Genomic DNA, 19,950 nt, shown 5'->3' on the forward strand with positions numbered 1-19,950 from the left:
ATGCACAGCAACAGAGAGATGGCAATACCGCGGATGTTCAACTCCAACACCCCGTTCGTCATCGTGACCGGAGGATCCGAACTCTCCTTTCTCGGCAAAGAGGACAACAGCCAAGGATGCGAGGAGGAGAAGGACTCGCTGGTCCAGGCCATCGGCCCTCATCTGAGTCGGGTGATGCAGCGCGGCACGGCCAATCACGTGGTCGCCGAGGGGCGCGACGCGACAGAGGAGAACCCCTGCGTCTCCATCGTTGCACAGGCGGAGAGTACGTGGATCAATGAGTGTTGCTTGGGAATGACCTCGATGAGGCTGTTAATTCTAGTTTCTACGGAGTTACAGCTGAACATTTCTCTGTTCCAGGAGAAGACTTCCAGGAGTTCAGCCCCACCAACACACAGTGCCCTTACTCAAGATCTCAGCTGCTCAAAAAGCACAGGTATACCTCACAATATATACAATACACATCATCAGTATGTCTAACAAGAAATACTACACCTGTGAGAACACAAACATGTTGAAGGCCTCATGTGTAGGATTTGAAGAACAGCTTCAGTTAGTAGCATAGACTGTAGATAAGAAGTGGACATTGTGACATCACTGATTGGTTTGTGGACTGTGGTTTTGAAGCCTTGAGTTTGGCGATTTGGCTGCCGCCATCTTGGCTTTTTTGCAACCAGTGAACAGGAAGTGACCATATTTGGACTGAGGAGGAGTGACGTAGAGAACTGTCAATCACAGTAGCCCCGCCCTAAAGCATCCCCTGCTTTATGGTCTGTGTGACTCTAAATGGACCATCATTTACTAAATGAACATCATGCTGTATTGAAGAAGACTTGAAACTAGAGATTGAGACCATAAACTCATGTTTACAATGTTTACTGAGGTAATAAATCAAGAGAGAAGTAGAGTCATTTTCTCATAGACTTCTATACAACCAGAGGAGTCGCCCCCTGGTGGACACTAGAGAGAATGCAGCTTTAAGACACTGCTGGGTGCCGCTGGGTTAGTACCCTGAACCTGTCGTTTATCGTCTAAATTGCAGGTCTCTCAGCGTGAAAACTGCCCTCCGGAGTGACACGGAGGACGAGGACTTCGATGTGGCGGCCAACCTCCCGCTCCATCACCTCCAGAGGAAACAACGAAGGAAACCCAGAGGACAGAGCCAGGGGGATGGGCAGCAACCTCCAATCATCCAGGGTCTGTGGGTGCAGGAGATTGATTGGCTGAAGTCGGTGAGCAGAGAGACGACGTCGTCCTCGGCCGAGATCATACCGCCTCCTCCTCAGTTTATTGACTGCAGCCATGGAGACTCCAGCGTACACGAAGGCGGTGCAGACGTGTGTGTCAGAGGAGTAGAGGATGTGTCAGAGGACTGTTGCAGATCAGTGGATATAGAAGACAAAGGAGGCTCAGACTCCGATTGCAGCCTGGATCAGGACTCTGAGTCTGTTTACACTCACGAAAGTGAGTCAGACTCGTCCTGCGCCGCAGAGGACGGCACACGAGCGCCTGACAGTTTGGGAGTTGAAGACAGAATGTCAAATTTAGCCTTTGACCTGATGCAGGTGTCTGGTTTTACCTGTTCCTCTCATGCAGAGTGGGATTCAGACTCTACAGGGTGTGTTCGAAGCCTGCTGGGAGTTTCAGAATCCAACTCCGCCCCCAGCACTGTGAATGCATCCCAGTGTGCCTTTGGTGTGGATGACATGAGTGACATTGACACGGTTTTGGGCGGCCTGAGAGGCAGAGTGACGCGGCTGCCGAAGCTCTTTGTTTCACCTTTCTTTAGAGATTTGAACAAACAGACTCTGAACGACTGGGAGAGCAGCACGCCTGTCAATGAAGGACTCATATTTCATCATGTGAGACCTTTACATCCACTTTATTAGCACTGTCTGATGTTACTATGCCTACATATGCCTTAATCCCATTATGATCTACGAACACCAAACACAAAGTTTCAACCGTGCACTTTAACAAGGCCACGATCAGTGACGTCACAACAGTGGTGGAAAACGCTTTATTTTGAAAGGGGTTCAGAAATTACACTTTCCGAAGACCGAGATGTCCAGCTCTAAAAGTGCTGGATCCTACATTTCCCAAAATTCAACCTGTCCCGTCAAACACACGTGGTGAAGCAAAAAGTACAATATTCTCATCTAAAAAGTAGTTAAAGAAGCAGTAATTAACGTTTTGTCGACCATAAACATCTATAAACCTGTCTATAACCTATCTATAAACAATCTACTTACACCTCCAGCAGACACAGAGCAGCATTAGCATTAGCATTAGCATCCATGTGGCGACTCTACACTCTTTGGAATAAAGGTGCTCACTAGAACCATATGGGGTTCTTTGACTTGTCCCCATAGGAGAACCCTTTTTTGGGTCCATGGAACCCCTTTAGAGGGTTCTACAGGGGTTGAAAATGTCCACCCATAGAACCCTTTTATGGTTCATCTTGATTTTCTAGGACACAGGGTTACATGGGGAGCTGTATTTCTGGTCACCTGTCATATTTTACTCACTTTTAGCTCTGTGTTTGGTCTCCACCACCTCCTGAGGGATACACATCTGTCTCTTTAGCTGCTAAATGCTCCACTATGTTCACAAGCCAGTCTCTGACTGTCTGCTGTTTGCTGTTGAGCAGGCAGTGCACAGAAAATACAAAGTTAATATTTAGGGTCGTAGAAACCAAAACAAAGCTCTTAAATATGCTAAAATGCTTTCTAGTTTTGAGAGGAACTGAGTCAAGTCTATTTATTTGTCTATTACAAATAGTGATTCGATCAAATGTTTCGATAAATGTTTGATTAAAGCGGCTTTGCTGCTTTCACTGCTTGTGGGCCAAATGCTCTCTGATTGTGTGATGATTTGCCCTTCTGTCATTTACACTTTTCATTGTGTGCTTTTTTTTTTTTTTGGTATCCTTCAGCAACTTCAGCCCAGCAGTTGTCAGTACAGGGAGGGAGAGGAGTACCGCGTCCTTCATCACATACAGAACGGCTCGTACGGCGACGTCTTCTGCGTCCGGGACAAAAGGACCGGATTCAAATGTGCTGCCAAGAGGGTAAGCCAAGAAAGAGTGAGTCATTTCAACCAACACAAAAGAATCCAGATGTGCACCACCCTAGAGTCTCCTGATCCTCGACGCCAAAATGGTGATTGAGTTAAAAAAGTGACTGAAGCACATTGTTGTCCGCTGATCTCAGATACCAGTGAGTCACTTCAGCAGCGAGGAGGTGAGCACGTGGAGCGCTCTCAACTCTCCTCGCGTTGTGGAGCTCTTTGGGGCCGTGAGGGAGGGCCTCAACATCGTGCTCTTCATGGACTTGAAACCAGGTAAACTTTCTTCTTCAGTCCCGACAATAAATAGCACACAAATGCTGTATGTTGTGGACAGTGTAATCGCCACGGTGTTAAAATGTAAAGATGTGTCCAAAACTTCTTCAGCATGTTTGGCCCAGCTTCTAAAAGAGATGAACTCCCTTCCTGAGGATTTGGCCCTGCACTACCTCCACCAGTCACTGGGGGCACTAGAGCACCTGCACCACAGAAAGGTCCTTCACCTGGACGTCAAAGGTATTTTTACTTGTTTTGAGCAAGAGATCCCATTTACACAAGGGCAATTTTAAGGTACTTGTATTTGAGTATTTTCATCTTATGTTACTTAATACCTAAGTGCCGATCGAGCGGTCCTTTCCAACCCCCTCACAGACTCAATACGCAGTTTACCTGCTTTAATCCAGGTTCTCACAAAAGACACTGGTTTAAATGTGTCTAACGGTCTAGACTCTAAATTCATTCAATTATATCGGTAAATAAATGTTTTTGCAGTTTGAATAATGAAAACTGTAGAGTAGTAAAGCATTGGTAATCTTTTAAAAGACATTTTAGTAACAATTTCAATTTCATTTATAAATTGTCTTTTATTTTTACAGACCCACGAAATTTTCCTATTGAGGCTTTCCGGGGGTCTCAAGTGCTACTCCCTGTATTTCACACACTGCTTATCTAGCAGACAGCATGGCTAGTTAGCTATGTTGCTAATTCCACCACGCTTTAATGCTACACTGGTTTCAGAAAATGAGCTTAACAGGGCTATTGTCAAGCAGCAGCTCTGGATCTAAGAGTCCACTTAGTCTCACTCCAAGCAGGACAAGCTAATGCAACCGAGCTAACTAGCAAGTCATCTGGCTTTTTACGTCTTTGCTGGCGTGCGTTGTCACCACCAACAGCAACAATCACCATGTTCCTTTGGTCCATTGCTCCTTCTGTGGTAGAGACCAAAACAGAGCTAACAGAGAGAGAATGTTGGATTATTCGTCAGGGAAACACAATGATAATGTTGCTCCGTGTCTGCTGGACAGGCAACTGTTTGCTAACTTTATCAGGTGAACATATGTCATATATTTGACAGCTACAGTTATTTTGCAGATTATGATAAATAAGAACAACCTCATCCTGGTTTCTGTGTACATGCAGTCTTTTGAAAGAACTTCTTTATTGTTGATATGAATATGTTTGGATTGAGCTGGTTTAGTTTGTTGTGAGACCTCACAGAAGCAGATTTGATGTGATCATCAGCGGTAGGAGGAGGGAAGCTCAGTAGAGCTGCTGGTTCCGCTGTCAGATCTCGTCCCCAGTGTCGATACCTAATCCTGAACTGACACCTCGCCCCCTAAACCCTCAGTAATCCCCCGCTGAGAGGATTAAAGAGGAAGGGGCTCACTCAGCCAGCAGACATCAAATTAACCCGTCTCATCAAATCAGATCTCCGTGAAGGAAGACGAAGCTCCTTTACCTCCAGACGGCTCTGGCCCCCCCATGAACCCGTCGCTCACTCAACTGTTTCATGATGAAAACAAGCTGTCCCACTACATCTTATGTGTTGATTTCATTCCAGTTGACAACGTGCTGCTGTCTGCAGACTGCAGAGACACGTTCCTCTGTGACTTTGGTCTCTCAGAGACTTTAGATGACGACGGATGGAGCACCAACGCATTCAGGGGTGAGTAAAGTCTGACGAGTCTGCAATAAACTGTGGCAAACGTAACATTAGATATTTGATATGCATTGATCACATTGCTGGACTTTAAATGTGGGATTTAGTGGCATCGAGCGACCCCTCTGCTCAACCCTCCCTTTCTAAGCGTGTTGGAGAACTACGGTGGCCTTCAGGTGACCTAAAGACATCAAAGGTCTCTCTAGAGTCGGGGTTTGGTTTGTCCGTTCTGGGCTACTGTAGAAACTTGGCGGTGCAACGCGGCGGACTACATGAAGACGACCCGCTCTTTATGTGGATAGAAGGAGCTAACGAAGCTAACGAAAACACAACGACTCTTAGTTTCAGGCGATCAAACAAAGGATAATTAAAGGGGTAAAGATTGGAGGCTTGCAAGAGACATATTTTAAAAATCTGTCATTTTACAAAAGTATATATCTAAACTCAATATTTATACACATAAACCAAATATCACTGTGGCCCCTACAGCCTCAGAAATGTGTAAGCCATGTCAACATGTATACAAACAACAGGAGCGTTATCACCAAGACGAGGTAATTAAGAGTTCAAAAACAGAGAGATTTAGATGAATTCCCTGTTTGTCGATGTAGGAGCCGCCTTCCCCGGCACAGAGACCCACATGGCCCCCGAGGTGGCTCGAGGGGACCGACTGTGTGCCAAGGCGGACGTGTGGAGCAGCTGCTGTATGCTGCTGCACACGCTCAACGGATGCCACCCATGGATACGCTACTATTCCCATCCACTGTGTCTCCAGGTGAGTCTTCTTCACCTTTCAGTGGAACGTGGGATGTTTCCACTCCTCAAAACTGTACTGAGGTGTTCTCACGTTTCCTACGTCCATCTGTGTTTGTCAGATCGTCAACGAGCCTCCTCCTCTGTGGGAGGTGCCGTCCAACTGCAACAACTTCACGGCCAAAGTGTTCAGGGCCGGACTCCAGAAAGACCCCGAGAGACGAGCGTCGGCGAAGGAGCTCCGGAGGAAAACCACCAAGGCCCTCAGAGCAGGTCGATGTGTTACATGTTCAAGAATCATCTCATAATGTAATTTATTTATTCCTTTTTTTTACCTTATTCCTTGACCTGCGAAAATCGTGCTCGTAGTTTTTCCGTAATCCTGCTGAAAAAAAAACATAAACCTCTGAGTGGAGGAACCAATATCAAGTAATATCAAGCAAAATCAAGCAATATCAAGTAATATCAAGTAATATCAAGTAATATTATAAAAGGCTTCACATAGAAAACTAAAAAGTGCAAATGACTTAACAACCACAACAGAATAATAACAACGATATTCATGGTGCTATATTAAATGTTTGGAATATCTAGGTAGCAGTAAAAAAAATGTAATCTATTCTTAATCAAACAGCAGCCATGTAAAGAGGATAAAATAGATCTAATGTGATCCCAACTCTTTGTTAAAGTTGTGTACGGTCACCTTTAACCTTTGTGAGTGAGGCAGGTTAAACGTGATTTGCACTAATTAAGACGAGGCAAAAATAAACGCATGAACAGGAGTTTTCTTTTCAGATTTGACATCAAGCCAGACATTTAAGTGAAGCATACCACGGTCTGTGGGTTGGTATGGAGGGTACAGCTAGATGTTCTCAACAGACAAATTAAAGGAGACACCATGGCACTGAATAACATGGTATAGAGAAAGTAAAATGGGACCCAGGATTGAGCCCTGAGGCACTCCAAAACCCTTTTTTTGAGATGTGATCATCTCAGAATTGTCTGTTTTTTAAGTATGAAAACAGTGCGACAACCAAAACAATTCTCATTCTCAAGTACCTTACTGTTGTTGTGACATTATCTGAATCACTGAGGTCTATAAATTTGCCCCACAGTTGGCGGTCTGAGTCCCTGGTCCGTCAAAAGTGCCTGTGAGAAGCTACAGAGTGACCAGAGCCGGAGTGAGGACACCCCCTGCTCTTTGTCACCTGGGATCGACCCAACTAAACCATCGGCCACGATGTACTGGGTGAGTCCCTGGAGGACCACGGCGGTGGACGAGGACTGGAGAGATGGCGACTCAGACCAAGACTCTGAGGCGGAGACGGACTCCTCGACCAGGGAATGGGAGTCCCGGCCAAAATCGCTGCAGGACGGATACTCTGCCAACGGAAAAGACTGGGACACCGATTCTGATTCAGAGGTGGATATTTACATGGCGGAGGAGGAACAGGTTCAGGAGAAGTGGCTGAAAGCTGACAGGGACTACGAGGGGGATTGGGAGGAGGAAGTAGATGAAGAGGAGGAGGAAGAAGAAGAAGAGTGGGACTCCTCCGTGTCCACAGAGTATCTCCGAGCTCTCCGAGGCATTTTCCCTCTGCTGCAAAAAGGCCGACAGACAAACGACAATTCGTGGGGATCAGGGCCGGAGCTGGAACACCTCCGAGACGGTGAGTCAGACAAACTCTTCCAGAATCTCTTCATGTCATCTGATGCAACCACATTTCATTAGGATACTCCCTCTCACAGTGATTACAGAGCTTTTTCCTGTGTTGCACAAGGAACAGAGGCTCAGTCTTAAGGGGAAGTTGTTGTTCGTGGCTGAAGACGACAAGTTTTAAAGTGAAAAAAAAAGAAAATCTGGAGTTAGAAACAAGTGGCAGACAAACCTGCAGCTCATCTCTGCTGCTACATTAGCCGCTGCTAACGAAACCAAATCCGAGATAGAACAGCTGGCAGTTGAGTAGGTCAAGTTAGTTCATTTGCATATTTAAACAGAACATTTAAATGAGCTGGTGAAGCTTCATGGTGATATCTATGAGTTCATGTGTTGACCCTCTTCACCTGTAGAGTCTCTAAATGTCTGTAATGGAACTAAACGTCTCTTTAAAGGACATTTTCTCTGAATGAGTTTGTTCTCAGACTCTGATCCAGAAATCTCCACTCCAGCAGCTCTTACACACACCAAACCTTACACGTTCACTCCTCTCTGTGTGCTGAAGGTTCACACTGAGCGGTTTGTTCACACAGCATTCAGAGACTCATTTATACTACATTTTAGTGCTAAAGATGGTGAAAATGTTCTGATTTACGGAGTGATACAAAGAGATATCTAAGATTCCCTCTGTAAAAACCTTTGACTGTAATATGTCAATGAAACAAACAAGCCGATACGTCTACAGGACATTCATTGAAGTATGGATTGATTTGAAAGTGTCAAAACGCCGGCGTTGTCCTTTAATAGAATGGACAGCGTGTTGCTTGGTACTGAACTGCTGATGTGTTGTCTCTCACTAGAGGTCGCTATCGGCACCACAATCCAGACCCCGTCCCCTGAACCCCGAGACGACCCTCCGTCCTGCTTCAGCTGCTCGGACACGTCACAGCTGGATGCCTCAGAGAAGGTCTGTGTGTGTGTGTGTGTGTGTTTATCAATGCAGGTGTGGAAACAACAAAACCCTAAAAGAAACTAAACGTTGTCTCTGTTTTGAAGGAGTCCGATCACTCGTCTGATGATCTGAGCTCTGGAGTCTTCTCCTCCTGCAACAGTCAGACAGACGGACACTTGGAGTGGTTGGCCTCGGCCAATCAGCCGTCCTCGTGCTGCTTCGAAGGTGATACGTCGGGACTCAGTTACACGCCGGTCGACTTCTGGGTTGTTGTCTTTTTATTGTTATTCACTGCTCTGTTATTCCAGGTGTCGACATCTGGATTGAGAACGTCCAGGGCGAGTGTCTGAGGATCCGGGAACGTCGGCAGGTCAAAGTGGGACATGTTGCGATAGGAATCAGCGATCAGGTGAGAGACGTTGATTCTTTGAGTGATGGTTTGTTTCCATCTAATGATGCAACCCTCAACTGAACTGGTATTTAGTTCTAGTGTTAAAACGGTTTGTTTCCTGAAGAAATCTGATGTGATTTCAGCTGATTGAGCAGCTCCACCCAGACACCTTTTTGCTTTAGCTTCTCCTCGTTTTCCTGGAACGCACCAGACAAACATCCAGCTGCAGCAAACATCACCGTCCACACATTGAGCATCCGAGTGTGAAATTGATGGTGTGAATCCGTCCCTTTGGTGATGACACTTAGATGCAGCATCATTAATACAAAGTATTTCTACAAAACTAGGAAGAAGCCAAAGTGATCTAAAACTGGCAACGTTTGGATTTACATCTGCAACCGTCTGAATAAATAAAAAGACACACATTTCAGTCAGCGGTGAGAGTTGATTCCTAAAATCTCATCTGTCGTCGGCAGATCTCGGGGAAAGCCTTCACGCTGGAGACTCTGGACAGGAAGACGGTGTCCTTTGAGCAAGAGATCAGAGAGCCGTGTCTGTGGCTGCGCTGCGTTCCCGCTCCGGACAGATGTCAGCGCTGGAGGTGGAGAGTCACCGACGGAAAGCTGGAACTTCGAGAATGAGACGGACAATTTTTTTAAATTATTTTTGCACTAAATTTTGACATTAATTGATCTGAAGACACGTGGACTTAAACATGTGTAGTTGTGCTGCTGATATGACTGTTAGTATAAATATAAATATATTAAATAATATAAACTGTTCTCTGAGCAGATAATATGGCCGACATCTTCACATTAAAAACTCCACATTGTCCATCAGCTGTGACTGTTTGAGCACCGAGCATCCTGATGTGAACACAGAGTCCAGCTCCTCTGGTCCACCAGAGTCCTGCAGCTTCATCCTGGACCTCGATGGATCCAGGTCTCTGTGAAGATGTGGGCTCAACAGTCACCGACCTCCCGCAGCTTTCAGACAGCCAGATGCATGCTGGGTAGTGGAGTCAGGTCCTAGCTGTGTTAGCTTAGCTTCCATCTCGACTCTCCTCCCTCTCCTCCCTGGGACAGTTTGTGTATATACACATTATTATTTATATATAAATAATAATGTGTATATATATATATTATTTTTTATTTATATTTATTTAATATTATTTATATTTATACAAATAATAATGTATTTATATATATATATTATTATTTATATTTATTTATTATTATTTATAGTTATATAAATAATAATGACAATATACATTATTATTTATATATTTATAATGTGTGTATATATACATTATTATTCATATAAATATAAATAATTTGTGAGATGTGGTTTTAAAGCTGATTTTCTATTTGTAAACGTGATTCTTTTTCTATATTTGTATCTTTCTCTCTGTGTTACTTCTTTGTTTCCTCTGTAATCTGGAGAAGTGTGTCGTGTTTCTTGGTGCCCTTTTTAAATGCCGTTTAGAACGAGTGAAGCTGCTTAAAACAATGAATAACTGCAATGATACACGAGCCCTCGAGACTTTAATACATGAACGTTCCTGACATTTCATATCTTAATAAAACAAATAAGCTCCGAGGCTTGTTTTTCAGTCTCTGACCTCCTTAATTCCTTCATCGTGTCCTGAAACATCCAGAACCTACAGAAACGTTTACAACACTAATAAAGAAACCAGCACAAAGAAAGTCCATGTGACTGCATCACATGATCACATCACATGACTCAGACTCCTGCTTTTAAGACATTTCATCTAAAGTCACAGTACGGAGGCACAACTGGTGGTTTTTGGGACCTTTTGCATGCAAACTGTTTTCATTGAGAACTTATGAATTATTACAGCGGCTCAGCCCAGAGAGGACCGAGGTCATGTCTGGAATATGTTTTTTCTATTTTAGGACACTGAAGGGTGTTTATATTCAACTTTGTTATACTCAATATATTTATATTCTACTATCTTTGGCCTGAATATTTAAATACATCTGTATTTACCCACCAGGGTTTTAGTGTGTGGGGAAAGCTTTGCAACAACATTTACACCAACATGGGAAATAATATTTACAGAAAATACTGCTAATAAAATGCTTGAAATTAAAAAAAAGTCTTTTATGAATTAGAACTTGATTTTCGATGTCTGGTCAAAATGTTTTTGGGTGGATTTGGACACATACACGTAGTAGTTCTAAAGATCTGTTTTGTTTTTCTCACTTTTAAATGCTGTCTGAGGAATGTGGAGGTCAAACAGCTCCACCTAGTTAATATTTAAACAGGGCCCACCTTCTTTCACCAAGCCCGGCTGCACAGTTTTACTCTTATTTCTCTTTATGGCCGCAACGTCACCATTTCTCCAACTCTCAAACATGATTATTTATGCGAGGGTTAGAATCCTTCTGACCTGAAACTAAAAAAACACAAAGAATCCCGATCTCACGGTCCACAGCGACTCGAGGCCACCTTCGTCTAAAGGCGTCTTTGTTGACTTTCAGCAGGTGTCCAGTAGCTCAGCTATTACAGGATGTCAACACAGAGCATAATGGATGACTGAACAAGAAGAAAGGACTCGTTTTAGTTGTGCAGTAAAAGTTTGAAGTCAAGTTAATTTTTACTATACAGCCCAATATCACAAGGTTTTACCTGAACAGGGATGAGATGAAAAACTGTCATCTAGAAGAAACTAAAGCTGTCAGACAAATGTACAATATGTACCTCTGAGAGGTAAATATACTTGGTTACCTCCCACCACTGTCCCAGGGGGTTTGGATGGGGTTGAGACCAGGCTGGTCAAGTTCTTCCACATCAAACTGGACAGACCATTTTCTTAACAGCGCTGCATGTCAGTGTGCAGGAACACATTGTCATGTTGAAACAGGATAAGAGATGAGTTGTTGCCACACAGTTGGAGGCACATATAGCCTATTGTGTTATTAATCTATGGGGCCTAGCCTCACCCGTCCACATACCTTTGACCTGGATTGTTTCTAACCTAAATACAATACACCAATACACCACAGGGCCCTATGGTGTATTTGGTGATGTAACATGTTCTCAAGCTGCAGTTATGATCACATACAAGAAAACAGACTCAAAGTATCGTTGACAGCTCTTAAATCTTGGATGTTGTGTCTGAAACTTGAGTATATTCGAGTGTCGGTTCACTTCCTCGACATTTTGTGCAATGAGCACGCCATTGATCGGCCGACGCTGTGATTGGACGGCGGGACAACAGAGGGCGGGTTTTAAGATACACCACCTGCGCTGTGATTGGAGCAGGTTTGATAGTGGGAAACTGTGATTGGAGCAGGTTTGATAGTGGGAAGTGGCACCCGTACGCCGGTGTCTCCCTGGGTTGCGCAAGACGCCATTTTGGAGTGACAGTGAAAAGATAACGGAAAGATCGAGAAGCTGTCTTTCTAAAAGGTAATATCCGCACAAACGCGCTGTTTTTCGGTCTAAAAAATGTCTTGTCGCGCGGAGTGACTGTTGCTTGTGTGCTAACGGCTCGCTCTTGCTGGCGTTCAAACCTGACGTCACGGTGGTTTATCGTTACTGTGACGCGGCATTTAGCTAACGAGACAAGCTAACGTTAGCACAGCTCGCTAAAAGCAGTTCCCGTTACATTAAACCGACTGAATCAAAAGAGGTGTCAACTGTCGGTTTGTATTTTATTTGTCGAAACATGTCGACGTTAAATGTGTCGGTGATGTGTCACCGTGTGCTTTGAAACGACGGTGCTCTTTCGACCATTTTAACGTCCGCTAAAATTGTGTCGCTGCCGCTAGCTTGCAAGCTAACCGTAAGCTAGCAAGCTAACCGTAAGCTAGCAAGCTAACCGTAAGCTAACAAGCTAACCGTAAGCTAACAAGCCGAAAGCATCCGCCCTTAGTGAAGCTTTACGGTAATCTGCTTCGAGTTTTTAGTAGTAACGCACTTATCGCTACCTCTCGTCGGCTATTTAACACGTGTAATATAATCAACAATTCCCCACACTTAAATCCGCGAGGTCTAAAATGAACGTATCTGCATTGTCGGCCTTTTTTTTGCTAAGGTCGAGATGTTTTTAGCTAGCTAGCGCTCCTAACGTTACTGTATGTGTGAGCCGTTACAAGACTAGCTAGAAGAGCTAGCTAGCGCCCCTAACGTTACTGTATGTGTGAGTCGTTACTAGAAGAGCTAGCTAGCGCCCCTAACGTTACTGGAAACCGGCCTTTTCTTATCTGGTGATCAGCTGGCCGTCCAGTTTATCCGGGTTAACAATGCAACTGCTCCAGGACACGTGATTTATTGTTAAATAGTCAAGAGTCTCGTGTGAATTTTTGCGACGTTATTGTAAGCGACTCTGGATTTAATATAGGGAACCGTTAGATAACGGCTAGTTACCCCGGGAGCCGTTATCTAGCGGTTCATGTTGTTGACTGTTTGATCTGACAGGAGCTGTATAAAATAATCCTTTTATTAGTCCATTTATAGCTGTTAGTTTGGTTGAATGTGTTCACTACAGCAGCATTATGATACAGATACGCAATCAAAGTAACAATGAAACATATTAAATATAAAAATGCTCAATATATTCAATGAAATAGAATTATATTAAATGAACTAACTAAACATAGCAAAGATTTAACCAAAATAATAATGACTGACCTTGATTGCTTACCTGTATCATAAATGCTGCTGTAACGAACACATTTACCCTTGCGGGATTAATAAAGTATCTCTCTATCTATTATCTATCCACCTATCATCTATCTATTTATTATCTATCTATTTATCTATCCAGCTATCTACCCATCTATCTATCTATCTATCTATCTTTCTTAACCGTAAAGGTTTAACCATTATCTTCAGTAAACATCTTATGTGTGTTCCCACCATGTTTTCATTGTTCCAATGAAAATCGTCCTTTAACTCGACCAAATACACGGTTGTCATCAACCTGCAGTGGTCTAAGTAGTATTCAGATGTTTTACTTGAGTAAACAACAATACTACAGTTTAAATAAAATATACTTAATTACGAGTAAAAGCCCTGCAATCAATATCTTATGTAAGAGTATTAAAGTATCAGCGTGAAAATATACCTCAAGTAAATTATTGATGTTTTCAAGTGTCCAAAACTTCAAGATGGGGTTCATTTTAATTACCTAAGTTACTGCTGGGTAACTTAATCATATAGATAAATAATCATATTTTATTAGTTAATTTGTATTTTTCGCTTTAATAATCAGAATCAGCAAACTAACCAGTAATTCAAGTTATAAATGTATGTAGTTAATTTAAAAGCACAATGTTTCCCTCCTAAATGTAGTGGAGTAGAAGTATAAAGTTGCACTAAATGGAAATACTCAAGTACATTTAAAATACAGTACTTATTGTTATATTCCACCCCTGTCAACCTGTTTTGTTTATTTATTTGTGTCATAGTATATAGTCTGTGTGTGTATATGTACATACATACATACATACATACATACATACATACATACATACATACATACATACATACATACATACATACATACATACATACATACATACATACATACCAGTCTCAGTGACCGGTCTTGATGGTACAGTTTCGTTTCCTTCTTTCCTCTTGACCTCATCTACCCTGAAACACTACGGACGTTACTCTCCTAACCCTGTTTCCTTGTCTCCTTTGCTCTAGCTTCGTCACCATGGGGAATATATTTACAAGCTTATTCAAAGGCCTGTTTGGCAAAAAGGAGATGAGGATTCTTATGGTCGGGCTCGATGCTGCTGGAAAAACAACCATCCTTTATAAACTGAAGCTCGGAGAGATAGTCACCACCATTCCCACCATTGGTACGCATATCTTTTATTCTTATTGATACAGTTTGCTCTCTTTAGAGTGGAGTTGTGTACAGGCCTGGGTACTTTGTGAATATTCTTAAGGTTTGGACTGATACCAACACTTCCCTATTTGCTAGACCGTACTTTAAAAAATGTAAAGATGTTTTTCACACAATCAGCTGTACAAGAATTTGGCATTAATGAAATCCTTTCAGAATTATTACATAAATCAGGAACTATCTGATAAAAAGATTAAGAATCTGACCAGTCATTGGACTTGATAGTTTATATACCCATTGAAACGTGATTACTGATACCAGCCCTGTTTAGCTTTACTCTGAACTAAATGATCTTTATCTTCATTTATATTAATGAAAGTGGTTACCTGGCTGGGTTTGGATATTGAGTGCTTTATTGCTGGCATGTCGATTGAAGAAAAGTTATTTACCATTTTACGGACTCATCCATGTTTGTCCTCCCTCTGTCCAGGTTTTAACGTTGAAACTGTAGAATACAAGAACATCAGCTTCACGGTGTGGGACGTGGGCGGTCAGGACAAAATCAGGCCGCTGTGGCGCCACTACTTCCAGAACACTCAAGGTGAGGAGGATCGAGTCAGAACATCACGGCCCAGAGGAGGCCTCAGTGGGGCAGAAACAATTAGTCAACCAATGACTCAGGCGCCATTGTTGGATTGCAGAGGGCTTATTGTGTGAAATTGAATTCTTCAGATTATGTGAAGACATTGTCGGGTGTTTCCTTCTGATGATGCAACACGCGGGTAGATTCTCCACTGAGCTGGTGTTTAGTTCTAGTGTTAAAATGGTTTGTTTCCTGCAGCTCCACCCAGACACCGTTTTTACTTTTTAACTTCTAGACAAACATCACCGTCCACACATTGAGCATCCAAGTGTGAAATTGAATGTGTGAATCCGTCCCTTTGGTGATGACGGTTAGAAACGGCATCATTAATATGCAAACAGTATTTCACAGACTGCATGCCGTACATGAGAATATATTGGTGCTTCAGGTTTCCCAGCATGAGGTTTGAGACCACTTACAGGGTCCCAAGATTAATCTCAGAGGTCCCAAGATGATTTAAAGGACGAGAAATTTTTATATATATATATATATATATATATATATATATATATATATATATATAGTAAGTTTTCTCTGGAAATACTCTCACTAGATATCATTCAAATAAAAAATAATATGAAGTTTGTTTGAAGTATTAATCTGTGATGGCGGTCACAAGTAGACTCACAAGCAACAACAAAGGACTCTACTAATAAACATCCAGCCGACAGCAGACTACCGGGTCTCTTTATGACCTTTGACTGTCTCTGATTGGCCAAAAGAAGCAGCAGGTTTTCTGCTTTAAACTGTAAAGACAACACGTGAGATACTTTGTGTGTTCTCCAGCAGTTTAGAGTTAAAACCTTAAATAATAGTGTGACACCGTTTGGTCAGTCTGATACCACACAGAAAATATAACTGGTGTTAGACGTGATGCTCTCAGTGAGGATTGTGTATTTTAGTATATTCTGAACACAGTAAAGGTCTGTAACAGTGATGCTGGTGTCGACTCCTTCACAGGCTGCTGTTCATAATAATAATAATAACGTGTTTGCTCGTCTAGTAAGCTACCGGGATGAGGAAACACTTACTAAACCAGGATGCTCACTCTGGATCCTCTCTTGCTTCACGTTTTGTCAAATAGCAACAAAAGAATCTCACGAGAAGCTTTACAGGTTTCACTGAGACTTCTGGAAGAGCATAAAGTGTCCGCGTCCTCAACATGCTGCATTTACCCCGTTTATAAGAGTTACGTCTCAAGCTGCCAAATACAAGAATTCAAGTGTTTGTCGACTTTCATTTAAACAGACCTGTAGTTACAGAGTGAGCTGATTTTAAATTAGCTGGTTTCTACGCTTGAGAGCTGAGTTTGAGTTTGAGCAGTTTCAATATTTGTGTTGTTATGATTTTGGGTTATTAATTACGGTAATTGCCACATAAGAACCAGAGCTTTGTGTTGCACTCTTTCATATTTTTGTTTTCCAGTCAAAGACTTTTAATCAGCGAGAACAATTTGTACCGAATAAATTATCAAGAGAACAAAGTCACAGCTTTTGATCTGCGAGAAGAAAATAAATCCTTCAGAGCCAGAAGATAAATGATTCAATATTTTAACTACTAATACGGATATATATATACTGCTTTACTAATTATAAGGATATACACTGTGTTTTTAACTACTAATACGGATATACACTGTGTTTTCTTGCAGGGCTTATCTTTGTGGTGGACAGCAACGACAGGGAGCGAGTGAACGAGGCGAGGGAGGAGTTGTCCAGAATGCTCGCTGAGGATGAACTCAGAGACGCTGTGCTGCTCGTTTTTGCAAATAAACAGGTGAGGTTTACATTTTCTATCTTCTGTATCGCTCTTTAAAGCTGACACACAGAATCTATTGTGACGCCGATACAGCCTCACATGCTGGATCGGGTATCAGTCCGTGCACCGATCCGATGTCATGTTATATAATTTATCAGCTCATTTACGCTACACGTAGCTAGCCTGGTGCTAGCCTGGTGCTACACACCTAAACATATTTTAACACTGAGTTGAAATGGACTTGAGGAGAGCTAGTTAGCGTTAGCTGTTAGCAGCACAGTCCTGGTAGGCTAAATAACAGAGCTAATGCTAACAGAGCATCACATTGTGATGCGTTCAAGCTCCATTCAGTAACTGTTGATTATAATATATCGTGATGTTATCTTGTAAAATGTAGTTTGAAGGAGATGTTTTCACAGCAGCATAAACTAGATATCAGAGATGAATTATGAGCGGTTTACCTTCCTAACATTAGCTCTAAACTCATTATAATACATCATTAAAACTACAGAGAAGGAGAAATGTTTCTGGACTCTGTGTGTATTAGTGAGCAGCATCGTGACTGTCTTCTTCTCCTCCCAGGATCTGCCCAACGCTATGAACGCTGCAGAGATCACAGACAAGCTGGGCCTGCACGCCCTCCGCCAGCGTAACTGGTACATCCAGGCCACCTGCGCCACCAGCGGGGACGGTCTGTACGAGGGCCTGGACTGGCTCTCCAACCAGCTCAAGAACCAGAAATGATCCATTCCACCACTTTATTTTTGATTTATTTTGTTTTTTGTTTGTTGTTTATTTTTTTCTGTTTCAACACAGCGGCAGCACCGGACCCAGGCCCCCCCCTTCACCCTTTAGCTCCCATCTAACCCCCCCCCCCCCCCCCCCCCCCCCCCTAAAATCTTCAACCTCAGATCTTTCTTTCAAGAACTTCCTTCATTCCTCCTCCTGCTTTCTGCCCTCGTCAGTACTCTCGGGGCTGTAGCCTGTGCTGCTTGTTTGTGCGTGTGTGTGCGTGTGTGTGTGTGTGTGTGCGTGTGTGTGTGTATCTTGTGTGTTCAGAGAGAGAGAGAGAGAATGTATGTGTGTGTGTGTTTGTTTGTGTGTGTGTGTGTGTGTGTGTGTGTGTGTGTGAAGGCGTCTCTGTGTATGTTGGCTGGGATTGGGAGTAACCCCGGCGTGCCTTTTACACACCTCCTGTGGAATCAGCAGTCTGGTTTTCGAGCCCCTCTCTCCATCCACCAAACTCAGCCTCTGCCCCCCCACCCCCCCCCCCCCCCCCCACCCTAAGTCTTGCACGCCCCCCTTCCTCCCCCCCTCCCCTCTCCAGAGGAAGCATGGTTTTCATACGGCAAAGAAAGAGCAAGGGTGCAAGCTCCTCCCTCCTCCCTGTAGTATATATATATCTATGTTAACTAGAAGATGTTCACCCGATGTAGACTGAATGCTAAATGTTCATTTTAAAAACCTCCTTTTTTTGAAACCTCAAACCAGTAAGAGCTTCAGTAGATTGCATCTTAACCTGTATCAGGTCGAAGCAAATCAAAAAACAGGAAGAATAAAGAAACGGCCATCCTCGATCATTCTGGTGTCATTTGAAAATCATGCTGTTTTATTATTATTATTATTATTATTATTATTATTATTATTATATTGGAATATAACAGATTATTCTTAGCAATGGTTCTCCAATGAACACTACCTGTCTCCCCCCTCCCCCCCCCTCCCTCCCTCCCCCCCACAGCAGGTGAGACTGAAGCACAAAGCCAACAATTAAAATATAAATACAATTAGAATATATATATATATATATATATATATATATATATATATATATATATATATATATATGCAATTCTTGTAAACATTTTTGGATTAGCTAACAATAAATTCTCCGGTTAAATTTGATTTTTTGGAGTTGACCTTCGGTACAAAGAATCCTTAAAAACACAAAGCTTCACGTTATTCCTTGAAGAGATGTTACATGTTTTTGTTTTCTTGTTTTCTCTGTAACTAGTTTTAGCATTTCTACTCGTACTTTGACTGCTGAACCAAATGCATTTTTGAGCAGTATGACAAATCCTGTATATGAAGGTAGTGAATCCTGGAAGGGCCTGAAGAGGGTTTACTCGCCCACGGTTGGCAGTTTTACTTTAAAAAACAAACAACAAATATCTGAAAAGCAGTCCGGCTGTGTGAAGGTTCTGATTCTGAGGTTGAAGGATTGGCACCAAATATGAAGGCTCTTAAACTGAACGGTCCAGACACGGAGAGAGCGGAGGAGAGGAGGTCTGGGTGACTCGGGACTGGGTGACTCGGTCCGGGTGTCTCGGGCGTTGACCGGCTACTACACATTAAAGCGCTGCATTACTTCATGACTGAATAAATAAAAGAGCAACAAGTTTGTCTCGTCGGCGGCTCGTCGGCGAGCTGGAAGGACTCGGTGGTTTGAGGCGAGCGGGTCGGAGGGTTAAGATGTCACTTCTGTGGAGACTGATTGTAAATCTGTAACGTTCCCCTGTAAACTGTTTCTGTGGGGATTCCTGAACACATTAATAAACATGATTTGATCCAACGCTTCATCGTCAAATGGTTTCTTTTAGTCACACGTTATGCATTTCTTCAATATTTAACAAAAGAGAGCTGATGATGTTCTCATCCTCCGCTGCATCAATTATTATTCTCTCTCTTAACTAAAAGTTAATTCTGGTAGATTTAATTTAATTCAGTTTCTTAATATATTTAAGAGTTGGTTCTCTTCGTCCTGCCAGAAAAACATGAATTCTAGATTTTAAAAACAGCTTTATTATTATTATTATTATTATTATTATTATTATTATTATTATTATAGTTGCCTCAATAAAAGTGTATTCACAGGTCTGTAAATATTTAACCTGATTAAACGTCAGAGTGAAACTCATGTCTAGTGAAGAAAAACAAGTGTCACCAGTTCAACCACTAGATGGA

At 42.5% G+C, this 19,950-nt stretch overlaps 2 protein-coding genes across 2 annotated transcripts; both read left to right on the forward strand.

Moving 5' to 3' along the window:
- map3k14b (mitogen-activated protein kinase kinase kinase 14b) lies at positions 1-9,828 on the forward strand (the record flags this gene model as incomplete). Its single annotated transcript, XM_079182953.1, has 14 exons — positions 1-265; positions 361-436; positions 1,043-1,862; positions 2,936-3,070; positions 3,213-3,342; positions 3,454-3,582; positions 4,907-5,011; positions 5,617-5,780; positions 5,881-6,031; positions 6,874-7,428; positions 8,276-8,382; positions 8,472-8,592; positions 8,676-8,776; positions 9,235-9,828. The coding sequence occupies 14 exons, from the start codon at positions 1-3 to the stop codon at positions 9,397-9,399; spliced, it is 3,024 nt and encodes a 1,007-aa protein (XP_079039079.1). The 3' UTR covers positions 9,400-9,828.
- A 2,294-nt stretch (positions 9,829-12,122) lies between these two features.
- arf2b (ARF GTPase 2b) lies at positions 12,123-19,558 on the forward strand. The gene is made up of 5 exons (XM_079182225.1): positions 12,123-12,193; positions 14,441-14,598; positions 15,076-15,186; positions 16,880-17,004; positions 17,569-19,558. Exons 2-5 carry the CDS (start codon positions 14,451-14,453, stop codon positions 17,728-17,730), a joined length of 546 nt encoding a protein of 181 aa, XP_079038351.1. The 5' UTR covers positions 12,123-12,193; positions 14,441-14,450; the 3' UTR covers positions 17,731-19,558.
- The last annotated feature ends 392 nt before the right edge of the window (positions 19,559-19,950 follow it).

This window comes from Pholis gunnellus (assembly GCF_910591455.1).
Source record: "Pholis gunnellus genome assembly, chromosome: 21".
In the NCBI taxonomy this organism is placed as follows: domain Eukaryota; kingdom Metazoa; phylum Chordata; class Actinopteri; order Perciformes; family Pholidae; genus Pholis; species Pholis gunnellus.